The sequence below is a fragment of the Triticum aestivum genome, chromosome 5D (assembly GCF_018294505.1).
Source record: "Triticum aestivum cultivar Chinese Spring chromosome 5D, IWGSC CS RefSeq v2.1, whole genome shotgun sequence".
NCBI classification, from domain to species: Eukaryota; Viridiplantae; Streptophyta; class Magnoliopsida; order Poales; family Poaceae; genus Triticum; species Triticum aestivum.
In genome coordinates this window covers 496,774,125-496,787,112 of record NC_057808.1, presented here as the reverse complement: position 1 = coordinate 496,787,112, position 12,988 = coordinate 496,774,125, and the positions used below count along the sequence as shown (strand labels likewise).

Here is a 12,988-nt window from a genome sequence, read left to right as displayed (position 1 = left end):
GAGAAAGCCAAGCTGGATCAACTGGAGATAGACGCGGTTACTCCATTGTATGAAGGATGTAGGCCCGAGGATACCCGCCTGAAAGTAACGCTCATGGCTCTGGAGATGAAGGTAAAACACAAAATGACCGACGCATGCTTCGACTAGAACATGTCATTCTGGCACGAACGTCTTCCCAAGGGGAACAAGTGCCCGACCAGTTTCGAGGAGGCGAAGAAAATCGTGTGTCCTCTGGATTTACCGCACGTGAAATACGATGTGTGCATGAACAATTGCATCATTTATCGGGACGAGCACGCGGAGTCTACCATATGTCCGGTGTGCGGCGTCACTCGATACAAGAAGAGGAAGAAAGCTCCTCGAAAAGTGGTGTGGTACTTTCCGATCACTCCTCGTCTGCAGCGGTATTTCGCGGACCCTAAGGTAGCAAAGCTCCTGCGTTGGCACGCGGATAGGGAGGAGAAGAAGCGAGAAGATGACGCAAATGATCCGGAGATAAATAAAAAAGACAAGATGCTGAGTCACCCTAAGGATGGGAGCTAGTGGCAAGCGTTGAACTTCGAACACCCAGAATTTGGGAAGGATCCAAGGAACATCGTGTTGGGCGCGAGCACCGATGGAGTCAATCCGTTTGGCAGCCAGAGAAGGACACATAGCACCTGGCCTGTGTTTGTGTGGATGTAGAACCTTCCCCCTGGTTGTGCATGAAGAGGAAGTACATTCACATGAGTATGCTAATTGAAGGGCCGAAACAACCAGGGAACGACATCAATCTGTATCTGGGGCTGCTGAAAGAGGAGCTAGACACGCTGTGGAAAACGCCAGCCAATACGTGGGACGCCGCAGAGAAAGAATATTTCCCTATGAGAGCCGCACTGCTCACGACGGTGCACGACTATCTCGTTTCCAGATATCTCGCGGGCAGGTGGTCCACGGATTTTCTGGATGCGTCAGGTGCATGGATGACACAACGTATCGCCAGCTAGATAGAGATCCCGGGTCTTCGAAAACCGTGTTCATGGGACATCAAAGGTCGCTTCGCGACGATGACCTGTGGAGGAAACGCAAGGATCTGTTCGATGGTGAAACCGAACCCCGAAGACGCCCGCGTACGAGGAGCGGCGAGGAAATAGACGAGCTGTTGAAAAATTGGAAAGATTGCCCACTGCCGGGAAAGAAGCAAAAGGCGCCAGAGCCGGGAAAGAAGCGAAAGGAGCCAGAGCCGCTGCTGAAGGTATGGAGAACAAGGTCTGTTTTCTGGGACTTGCCGTACTGGAAGATCCACCGTGTGCCTCACAGCCTTGATGTCATGCATATCACGAAGAACGTGTGCGAGAGTCTACTTGGTACCCTGCTCAACATGCCAGAGAGGACCAAAGATGGGCCGAAAGCAAGGGCAGACTTGAACTCAATGGGCATCAGGGAGGAGCTTCACGCTAATGATGATGATGAGGCGAAGCAGGACACGGAAAGTCGTCGCAAAGGCAAAAAGGCCAAGAAGACCGGAAATGACTTCCCTCCCGCGTGCTTCACTCTAAGTCAGGAGGAGATCGATCAGTTTTTCACCTGCCTCGTAGGAGTAAAACTTCCTTACGGTTACGCGGGGAAGATAAGCAGATACCTAGACTCAGCGAAGCAGAAGTTCAGCGGGATGAAGTCTCACGACTGTCACGTGCTGATGACGCAGATACTTCCAGTTGCAATCCATGGGATCATGGACGCGCACGTCCGTGGAATGCTATTTGGCCTATGCAACTTTTTCGACGTCATCTCTCGGAAGTCGGTTGGCGTGAGGCAACTTAGAAGGCTACAGGAAGAGATCGTGGTGATACTATGCGAGCTTGAGATGTACTTCCCGCCCGCATTCTTCGACGTTATGGTGCATCTGCTGGTCCATATCGTGGAGGATATCATCCAACTCGGGCCGATGTTCCTGCACAGCATGATGCCGTTCGAAAGGATGAATGGTGTCATCAAAGGATACGTTCGCAACATGTCACGTCCAGAGGGAAGCATAGCCAGGGGCTTTCTGACAAAAGAGTGCATCTCCTACTGCACGAATTATCTAGGCATCGAGAACCCCGTTGGTCTGCCCGTCAACAGGCACCTCGGCAGGCTCGCTGGATGGGGTCACCGTGAGGGTCGCCGCGAAATGCATGTCGACTTCGAGGGTCGACTCGCCGACTTTGAAAGAGCAAACCTAGTCGCGCTACAACACATAGACGTGGTCGATTCTTGGGTGGTAGAGCACAAAACCTTTATTGAGAAGACGTACAATGACCGAGGCCAATAGAGGACGGACGGAGATATAATCAAAGAGCACAACTCATGTTTCACGCATTGGTTCAAGCAGAAGCTTCTGTCATACCCTTTACATGAGGATTCTTCCGCGGAAGAACAACTCATATTCGCCTTGTCACATGGCACTGAGCACAACCTGATGACGTATGAGGGGTATGATATCAACGGCTACACATTCTACACCGAGGACAAGGACATGAAGAGCGATGGTTATCAGAACTCCGGCGTAACGATGGAATCCTACACCGGTAACGACAAGGACAGATACTACGGAAGGATCGAGGAGATCTGGGAGCTGAGCTACGCTGGAGAGAAGGTCCCGATGTTCCGTGTCAGATGGGCCAAGAGCGTCATAAAAGAAGACCGGTATTTCACCACCATGGTTATACCCAAAGCCAAATCCAAGACCGCAGGCGCGAACGTCACCGCGAAAAATGAGCCATGGGTACTGGCTTCCCAAGTGGACCAATGCTTCTTCATTACCGACCCGTCAAAGCCCAGTCGTGTTGTCGTGAGGAGAGGCAAAAGTAAGATCATCGGAATGGATGGAGTCGCCAATGAGCAAGACTTCGACAAGTACGGCGACCCGAAGATGGAACATGACGACGACGATGAAGTATCAGCATACACCACAAGAAGAAGCAGGACCACCCTACCTAAAGGACGTCCGTTGAAGAGAAGAACTCCATTTACGAAAAATAAGGGCAAGAAGATTGCGAACAGATAGCTAGCTAAGATCGATTGTATTTAAATTGTAGCCTTAATTTCTCGATTGTAATCGTAGTCTGAATTTGTTAATATTTTTTGAACTCATGAATATTTTTAAATTTCATGGGCACTTTTAGAATTCATTAATATTTTTTGAAATTTTGATGATATTTTTTAATATTCATAAATGTTTTACCAATTCACAAAGGAATGCAACTAAAAATCCAAAAAAATATTGATGATATTTTTAAATAACAAATTTGATGATATTTTCAAATAACAAATTTGATGATATCTTCAATTAAAAATAAAAAACAAATTTGATGATATTTTCAAAAAAAAAACAAATTTGATGATATCTTCTGTTCTAGTCCTCATGAAAATAATAAATTTGATAAAAAACAAATTATTAGATGCAACAAAAAATAATGAAAAAAAAGGTTACTAATGGCGCACCACAGGAGGGTGCGCCATTGCTATCAGGAAAAAAAGTTACTAATGGCGCACCAGAGGGGGGTGCGCCATTGCTATCAGAAAAAAAGTTACTAATGGCGCACCCCTAGATGGTGCGCCATTACCAACCTTCCCCCTTGTGTGTGTTGTCCATCTCGCGTTCGTCCTTCTCTCCCAATCTCACATCTCTCCGACCCACTGCCCAACCCACTGCGCCACCGCCCCTACTGCGCCGCCGCCCCTACTACGCCGCCGCCCGTAAGCCCCCTCCTCCTCCGCCCGTCCTCCTCCGCCCGTAAGCCCCCTCCCCCTCACTGACTCCCCTGGCCTCCATGCGCAGTTCACCGTCCCGGATCTCCGACTGCATCGCCTCCCGCGGCGGCAACATCCACAGCGTCGACGTCTTCGTCCCCGACGACGCCCCCACGTCCACCAGGAGAGGAGGCCCGAGCACCTCGCGACCTCCCCGCCGTCTATCCCCGCCTCCCCCAAGCTCGCCGTCTCCGCCCTCCATCGTCTCCGCTCCGGCCACCACCTCATCGTGGTCAGGTAATCTTCATTGCCCTCCTCCCTCTGCCTCTCTTCCTCCTCTCCTCCCTCCCGGCCATGCGCTCTTCTTCTCTCTATTGCTAGGTTTAGGTCAAATCCCTCTCGAATTTAGGTCAAATTAGGTTCAAATCCCTCTGAAATTAGTATGTAAAGCTCACTGTTCTGAAGTTCTGATCAGTTCACTACCTTAGTAAGCAATAAATTTGGCAAGTTTTAGGAAGATTTAGCAACAAGATTTGACATGTGCAGGCTGTGCTACCTATACATTGTTGCCCTTTTTGTAACTGATGATTGTTAGATTGGGTTCCTACTTTAGTGCAGATTGGAACTAGAGATAATTTACCTCTTCTGCCCATTTAGGACGAGCTTTCTTGCCGGGTGAGGGTAGTTTGTCACTGAGGTGTAATTACAGAAGTAGTGGAGGGGATGGATACTGTTTTTTATGTTTTGTTCTGGCGTTGTTTAGTTTGTGGTGGTAGCTTAGCACAACCTAGGACCATTGATTTTGTTTCATCATGTTCATCATACATACTCAACCTCCTAATTTTGTTTCATCATGTTCATCATACATAGCCAACCTTTTAATTTTGCTAGGTGCGTGTTTTTATGGTCCATATAAGTTTCTTGTTTTATTTAGCTGAAGAGCGTGTTACAGTTTTTTTGAGGCAAACATATAATTTGCAGCATATGTACATTTATTTGTTTATTTTGAATTTGAATGCTGCAGTGTTTTGTCTTTCTCTTGAGAAAATAAGCATCTGTTTGGGAGCTTGGCTAAGCATCTATTTATTTGGCCTCTTGGTCATGGGATAAAAATGAGCTCGCTGAGGTTCAACGCCAGTCTCTGTAGACTTGGTGATGGCGGATTTTGACAGCTAGACGCAGCAGCATATCAATATGGATTTGTGTTGATTCTGAATTTGTGGAGAGAGGAGTGCATTCAGAGAAGAGAAGAGAATACAAACTTACATACTCCTTTCCTAGACATAAACTTGGCAAGTTTTAGCAACAAGAATACAAATGATAGTCACTGCAGCTGCACATGATCTCTGCTAGTTATAGAAATTCATTGCTTGTCCTATGTTTTCTGTCAGGGTATTGTTCAGGAAGCTTGCTTGAGTTTGTGTCCTTTAATTTGTAAATCTGCAGTTCTAGCCACTGTTTGTAGTTCTAGCCACTCCTTGCTGTTAGTTCCTCAAGGAGTTCTGCACAAAATTAGCTCAACAAGTTGCATCTGGCTTTTACAAAGTTGTTTTGGCTTAAGAGGATAAGTTGTTGTATATACTGTCATAAAGTTCAGCAAGAACAGGGCATCAACAGTGCTACTATAGTATCTATTTGGGGAGGGACAAATGGACAGGGCATCACTGTAGCTGTACTGCACAACAAACTATTAGTCTTAGGATTAACACTCCTCATATGAGATGAGAGGATTTTTTTAAATGGCTTCTTGCAGTTTTGAAAATTCAGTTTATTCGGTTACTGAAAATTCAGTTAATTCAGTTAGGCACACAAATTTCAGAACTTTTGTGTGCCCTAGTACTTGGTGTTTGTAGAAAACCAGGAGTGTCAATGTGACTAGAATTCACTTGTTCTTATATGGGTGAAACTTCACTTGTTTTTAGGCTAGTGCAGGGTGTTGCTTTATTCTGTCATCATTTGGAACTATGTCACAAATAAATTGTTCCTTCTTCTGTATTTGACAAGTAATGACTATTGATAAGCTGAGGCATGGATTAAGCTGTTTCTTTGCTGTAACATACTGTATATCACTCCACAATGAAATACAGTACATATTGATGTGCTTTGTAAAACTTGTTCATGTACTGAACTACTAATGCCTTGTGATGCTCTGAATTACTTGTGATGCCTCTGAATTACTTGTGATCCCATTGAGAAAGACTTGTAAAGATGATGATCATCTTTTACCGAAAACAATTTCCGTAAACACGTCAGTAACTTTGCTAGTTTGCTGGGTTTTGTCTCCGACCGTCGTGTCGTGATGATTTTGCAGGTACCCCGAGAGGCCCTTGAGTTTGCTGGAATGTTGATTAACTTCCGTTTCGGCAAATTCGGGTACTCCATATGTCCTATTTTCAGCAAAGGTCATGCTGAAATTTTCCGTGAATTTTAGCATGACTTTGCTAAAAATAGGACATATGGGGTACTTGTGACTAATGCATGGGCCGGGGTCTTAGTACTTAATTAATTAGGATCAACTGCCCCTTTATTCTTGCTGCATTAAACCATAGGTGGCAATAGAGCCAAGTGATTAGGCCCAACTTAGAATTCTCCTTCCCAGCTTAGCTTTTAGGGTGCCTCGGTGTCGATGAGAACCTAAATGATGTACGCTTAGGCTTTTAGGGTGCCTCGGCGTCGACAAACCCTAAATGATAAAAGCTTAGCTTTTATGATGCCTCGGTGTCGACAAACCCTAAATGATGAGACCATGATCTTGTTCCTTGACAATAACCAACTTTTTGACCAAACTTTTTTCCTATTTAGAGCGAAACATGGCCCACAACGATGAGGCCGGTGGTTCGGGCGGCAAGCAATTCTGGGAGCTGTCCCAGGAGCTGGAGGAAGAACCTCACCGCTATGAGGACGCCGCGGAAGACACCGATCCTGACTACACAACCCCTAGTGGCTTCGGGGATGACACCACAGATGGTGCCGCCGAGGATGCCACCACTGATGATGGCGGCGCACGCACAGATGGCAGCCAACCGAAGAGGCAACGGAAGGACCGGCGCCCGAGCGTGCTCGGCACCGTCAAGGAGGAATTTACTGAAGTGAACTCGACGGGCATCCAACGGCGCCCAAACAAGTAGTCAAGGGGTACTCGGTTCAGCTCGGGTGCATTCTCCAGAGCACCGTCTCGATCAACACCGAGAACCTAAGGCATAAGGACCGAGGGAATTTGCGCAGCCTCCTCTTCACGAAGCTGCACGAACGATACAAGTTCCCCGCTGACTTTGCAAACACACGCCTCTCAGGGAATAAAGTGAACAGTGCCGCCCTCACGAGGATGAGCACGGCCCTGTCTACTTGGAGAAGCACGGTGAAGGCAATGATTGAAAAAGGTGATAGTTATGAGAAGATCAAGGCGAAATATCCTTTGATCAGCGAAGATGACTACAAGGAGTTCAAGATCAAGTGCGAGAGCAGCGCAACCTCCGAATCAAGTCAGTGGGGGAAAGAAATGTGGCAGTTGAACTTAGGGGTCCACCAACTCGGTCCCGGCGGTTACAGAGTGGCGGAGCCTATATGGGACAAGGAGGACGCGGAGCGTGCCGAGCAAGGCCTACCGCCCCGCTTCGAGAAATTCCTTGACAAGCAGACCAGGAACTTTGTCAGGGCCCGGTACAAGGAGGACCCGGTAACAAAGGAGCTTACCACGGATCCGAAGACCAGGGCACTTGAGCTTGTTCTGGTAAGGAATACACCCCCGTGTAATTAGCTCCATATGGTTGCATTCTAATTAATGAAGCCAAATTTCTAAATGGTTCACATTCCTTCTGTAGGAGGCTGAAAGCAGTAGCGCGGGGTCGTCTCAAAGCTCCCCTTTTGACACCCCTTTAAATAAGGCGTTGAACGTAATGAAAAACAAGGATAAGCTCAGTAAGCCGTGGTCAGCTGGTCGTGTGGCCGGCAAAGGCTTGTCCACAAAATGGTCGTCATACTATACCGCTGGTGGGCGAAAGGAGAAAAAGACCAGCTCGGAAAGCCAATCGCGCAAGGTTCAAGAACTCAAGGCACAAGTGGCACGGATTCCAGAGATTGTCCAAGAGCAAGTGCAACAACAACTGGGAACGACGCTCACCGCCATGGTGCCTACCTTGATTCAGGGGCTGACGACGTGGATTGCGGGCGGCCAACAGGGGCCTCCCCCGGTTCCCAGCTTCACGGCCAGCAACTCGCACAACGCGCAGACGGCGCCATTGGTGTCTTCGGCGGAGGCGGTATTCGTGTCTCCGGCGCCGACACGGGCATTGGACCTTAATGCATCCGGGTGTACGCCGGCCGGCACCTCGCCAGCAAGCGGCCCCTCCGTCAGTTGCACGCCCGCCGTTGGCGGTGCCTCGACATTAGCCGAGCTCGACGGCATCACGGTAACTAAGCCTCTCGGCCGATGACTTCATCTCCTTGCCTTTGACTGGGCATCCCTGAGGCCCTACATGTTTTCGCAGGGCACCACCGACGTTCCTTGCACTCTCCTGCACTTCGTGGGCGGCGAGTTGGTCGATGTCGCCAAGGGCAAAATCGTTCAACCGGGCAACCGCGTGTTCCACGGTAATCCGATGCCACCCACCTTGTATAGGGTTGAACTGGTTCGGGTGCTGCCAAGCTGCGACGAGTTGTTACCTCCGATTCGACCCGCTGGGGCCGACGAAGATGATGTGATGACCCTCAACGCCTGCGTAAGCTGGCCCCTGCTTTGGCCAAAGAGCCAGATTCATTTGGGGGCGGGGGACACCACCCCACAGACAAGACCGCCAGTCGTGCCAGCGCCAAGCCATGGCAAGAACGCCGCAACGCTACCGGACATGCCGGACATCCCTATGGCATAGGATCCGGACATGCATATGGCACAGGATCCGGACGACGACGACAACGACGATGGTACATTTTCCAACGTCGATAAGTACTTTGCCGAACATGGGTACGGTGACGAGTTCTGTGGGCCTCCTTCTCAAGAAGCCAACCCTGAAAAAGACGACCGCAATCTAGCTGGTACGGCGGAGAAACCCAATTGCAACAGGCGTCGTCTGGCGTTCAGTTCTCAGGAGACGCCTCCAGCTGCCGCCTTCACCGAGCCTCAGATAGCTAAGGTGCGAAATATTATTAGCCCCAACACGCTCAAGAAGGCGGTCTGTGAGCAGAACTCGATCCCATTACAGCAGATCAAGAAGAAGGGATGGAAACGAAAGACTAACAAGGGCGCCGGTGCGAGGCAGCCGGCACCGAGTATGATCCGTGCTCAGGACGGGCCACCTTCACCTAAGGATATCTCGAGGAGGGTGCATGTGGCGGGTAGGGGGATGCTACCCGACAAATATGCCCAATGCTGCAACCGGTGCTATGCGGAGTCTGCATGACAGTGTTCTTTCTTTGGAGAAGCGGCGTCTCAGAGAGAATGATGTGGCATACCCGGTTTTCGTGGCCAAGGTGCCAGAGGGCAAGGGCTTTGTGGATAGCGTCGTCGGGGGTACGATCGTCCTACGGTTTGATGGCATCTTTGCTATGTTTAACCTTCATCCGCTGCACTACACCTTCGTTCGGCTGTTTTCGCTGAGTATGGAGATGCGGATCATTAGAGACAAGACCCCGGACATTGTGATAGTCGACCCCTTCTACATGCGTGCCAAGATCTTGGGCAGCGCTGGGGACCGGCAAGTCGCGAGTTCACACCTCGAAGGCGTCATTCTGGCAAACCCAGATAAGGATAACTTCCTCGTGCCTTACTTTCCCGAGTAAGTCATCCCCTAACCGCCCCGTAACATATGATTTCTTAGATTTCGATCGTTCTTTTTTTTCTAACATTCCGTGTTCTGTGCAGTGACACACATTGCACACTCATCCTCTTAAGCCCGAAATATTCGATGGCCACGTATTACGACCCAGACCGTGACTCCAAGATAGACTACACAAATATCAAGAAAGTTCTTGATGATGCTCTCCCCGGCTACGCCGCATCTGGAGGCACCTTTAAGAGGCCAGCTCGTAGGTACGGCAGGCACGTGTTCACCCACAATACAACGTTCCCCTGCGTCAAGCAGCCGCCTGGCGGTCAGAAGGATGCCTACTACACCCTCCATCACATGCGGGCGATCGTACGGGACCATAATCACCTTCTACTACCAAATAATCTCAAAGATTGGGCTGCAAGCTTGGCGGCAATCCAGGACGCGGACATCCGACAAGAATTCTTTCGCATCCAGTCGGAGTTTGCAGAAATCATCCATCAAGATGTCCTTCGTACCTCGGGGCAGTTCTACCTCAAATATCAACCGTCCAACAGTGAGATAGACACAACGCTACAAATGCAGGCTGACAACGCCCGCGACTTCATGACCATCACGACAGACGGCGGCTTCATCCACGCTCCGGTCCCATGAGTTGAGTCGAAAGTAGTGATGCTATGTGTAGTTCTGAAACATCGATTAGCTCATGTTGTAATTAAACTTTAATGAACTTGTATGTCTCTTTGGTTTGGACAATCGTTCAACTTAGATGTAATCGATGCTATTTATTAGTAGGACCATGAATCGTGCTATTAATGTCTTGCTTTTCTCTTCCGATCCTTTTGTTGTGTACTTATATATTGCTTATGTATTGTCTGTTGTTTGGCTAGTGCATAGAGATGCCGTCGTATGTTGTGTACAAGGGTAAGGTTCCCGGAGTCTACGATGACTGGGAGGAGTGTCGGAGACAGGTTCACCGTTTCAGCGGTAACAGTTACAAAGGGTACACCACTAGGGCGGAGGCGGAATCTAGATACGTGCGCTATCTAGCGGGAGAGAGGAGGGAGCGTTGGAGGAACCGGATGAAGACCAGTTTCATCGCGATGATGCTCATCGTGATGACCGCAACTCTCTTCTATGTGATGGTAGTTTAGATGATCGATATCGACTTGTAATGTGAAGACAAACTCGCTACTCGCGGTCTCGAGACTTGTAATGTTCTATCTTTGTTCGGTCTTTTGAATTCGGAGACTAATATGATGAATTGTATTCGGAGACTACTCTTCTATTGTATTCGATGAATCTACTGTTGCCGTGTGGTGCTGTCTATATTCTGTCCAATAATATATTTTGTAACCTGTGCAAATATCAGAAAAGAAAAAAATAATCCCTAATATTCATACTAATGGCGCATCACCCCAACGTGCGACATTAGTATACCAAATGATACTAATGGTGCATCACCCCACAGTGCGCCATTAGTATGGCAAAGCACCTGTGTAAATATCACCACCTAGGAGGCACACTAATGGCGCATGTTGGTCTATACTAATGGCGCACGGCGTGATGCGCCATTAGTATACCAGATATTAATGGGGCACCAGTGGTGCGCCATTAGTATTTAATACTAGTGGCGTGGTACTAGTGGCGCACCAGTAGTGCGCCATTAGTAGGCAAAACTGGTGCGCCACTAGTAGGCCTTTTCCTAGTAGTGCACACATCAGACCAAGTGATCTTGAACACTCCAATCTCCTCCTTGAGCCCCAGCGCCTTCCACACGGCCGGTGACGCGTCTACGTCGTTGTATGGGCACGTTGGCTCGAAGTTGTGCTCGGCGTCGCAGCCTTACACCGAGTCACACTCATCGACGACCTTGGCTAGCACGGCACGCCCGTTCCCGTTGATGCGGATCATCTTGTTGCACCTGCGCTTGCCGTCCAGGCGCAGCCACCCCATGGACAGCGCCACCACCAGCTCGGTGTCCTTGTGGAAAAGGTTGTCGCAGAACGATTTGCCGCCGCCGTCTCCACCTCGTGCGAAGCTGTTCAGAGTTAGGATCGCCGGCGTATCGGCCGACACCGGGGGCGAGCACCTGAATTGCGGGTAGCGGTGACCGTCTTTACAGCAGACCGAGCCGTGATCCCTGTTGTAGTCGCCGGATATGCCATGCAGGAAGCCACTGATGTGGCACCTGCCGCGAAGATGTTTGGTCTCTGTAGTAACGTTCACGCTGCTGCCCACAGACACGGAGACACCATGGACCGAAGCTGTGACAGGAGCATCACGAGAGCAAACATAGCTAATAGCTTCTTCAAGTTAGCCATGTCTGTAAGGTACTCACGTTGCTTGCAAATCTGCAATTTGTGCTTGTGCGTTTGTGAGGATATATTGGTTGATCCATGTTCTTTATATAGGGCCCAAGCCCAAAGGAACAACAACAGGGTTATCTAATTCAGTCTCGTTCTTCGGTTTTGTAACCAAGAGATGGTTGATGGTCTGCAACCTTCGGGCCTGTAACATTTGGGCGTGCAACATATACTTTTAAACAACCGTCTCTTCTTTATTTTGTTGAATGAACTTTTGGCATGGAGCTTCCATTAATAGTCGAGGTGGAGACATGCATGAACATCCGAGTGAATTACATGCACAGTGAAGTAGTGTAAGTAACTAGTTGAGACTATCTGTATCAAGAGTGATGTACGTTTCCTACTTGTATTATATCTGGGGGATGGAAGCCGCCAAGATTAAGGTCTAGCTCGGTAACATCAGAATAATATAAAGATAGACTGAATTGTAACTTGTGATTAACCTTGTATCTAATTTTTCTTGTAAGTTTCTATTTGGTGTCACTCAAAGCGCTTTGTAATTCCAGCAGCTACCTTCCACGCCCTTCTCCATACCAGGTGTTTTTTGGGAGGCACCGAAAGAATCAGTTTTTGGAAAAACTCAGAAATCTCGGTATTTTACCGCCCATATAATTCAAATGAATTTTGTATTCTATTTTATTGGGTATAAATATAAGTATGTAACCTGTAAATCATAAAATATGGTAGAGCATGCCTTGGTGGGAAATACGCTTTAGTTCGTGGGTGTATATACACCTCAGATAGAAAATAATAATGATATTAATAAGTCACAAAAGTTTGGAATTTTTTTACATTAAATTTGACATTCTTTTGCACTAATTGAGTCTCTTTCTTTGGTTTTGCAACCAACAGATGGTTGCTGTTCTGCAACCTTCGGGCTTATAACAATTGGGCGTGCAACAAATATTTTTAATCGGCCGCCTTCTTTGTTTCACTGAATGGAATTTTGGCATGCAGCTTCCACTAATAGTTATTTGTGAATAAGCGGGTGAATGAAATTCACGGGAAAGTAGTGCAACTAACTAACTAGTTTATACTATCCGTATGAGTGACATACGTTTTCAAATTTCTTATATTATATATGGGATGGAATCCACCAAGATTAAGGTGTAGCTCGGCAACATCAAAGTAATACACCACCGGATT

General features: G+C 48.1%; 1 protein-coding gene across 1 annotated transcript; it reads right to left on the bottom strand.

The window, feature by feature from the left end:
* Positions 1-11,321: 11,321 nt before the first annotated feature.
* Positions 11,322-12,374, bottom strand: LOC123121001 (putative ripening-related protein 4). Its single transcript, XM_044540956.1, has 3 exons — positions 12,356-12,374; positions 11,818-11,842; positions 11,322-11,667 (listed from the first exon to the last, which is right to left on the bottom strand). The coding sequence occupies exons 1-3, from the start codon at positions 12,372-12,374 to the stop codon at positions 11,322-11,324; spliced, it is 390 nt and encodes a 129-aa protein (XP_044396891.1).
* Positions 12,375-12,988: the final 614 nt, after the last annotated feature.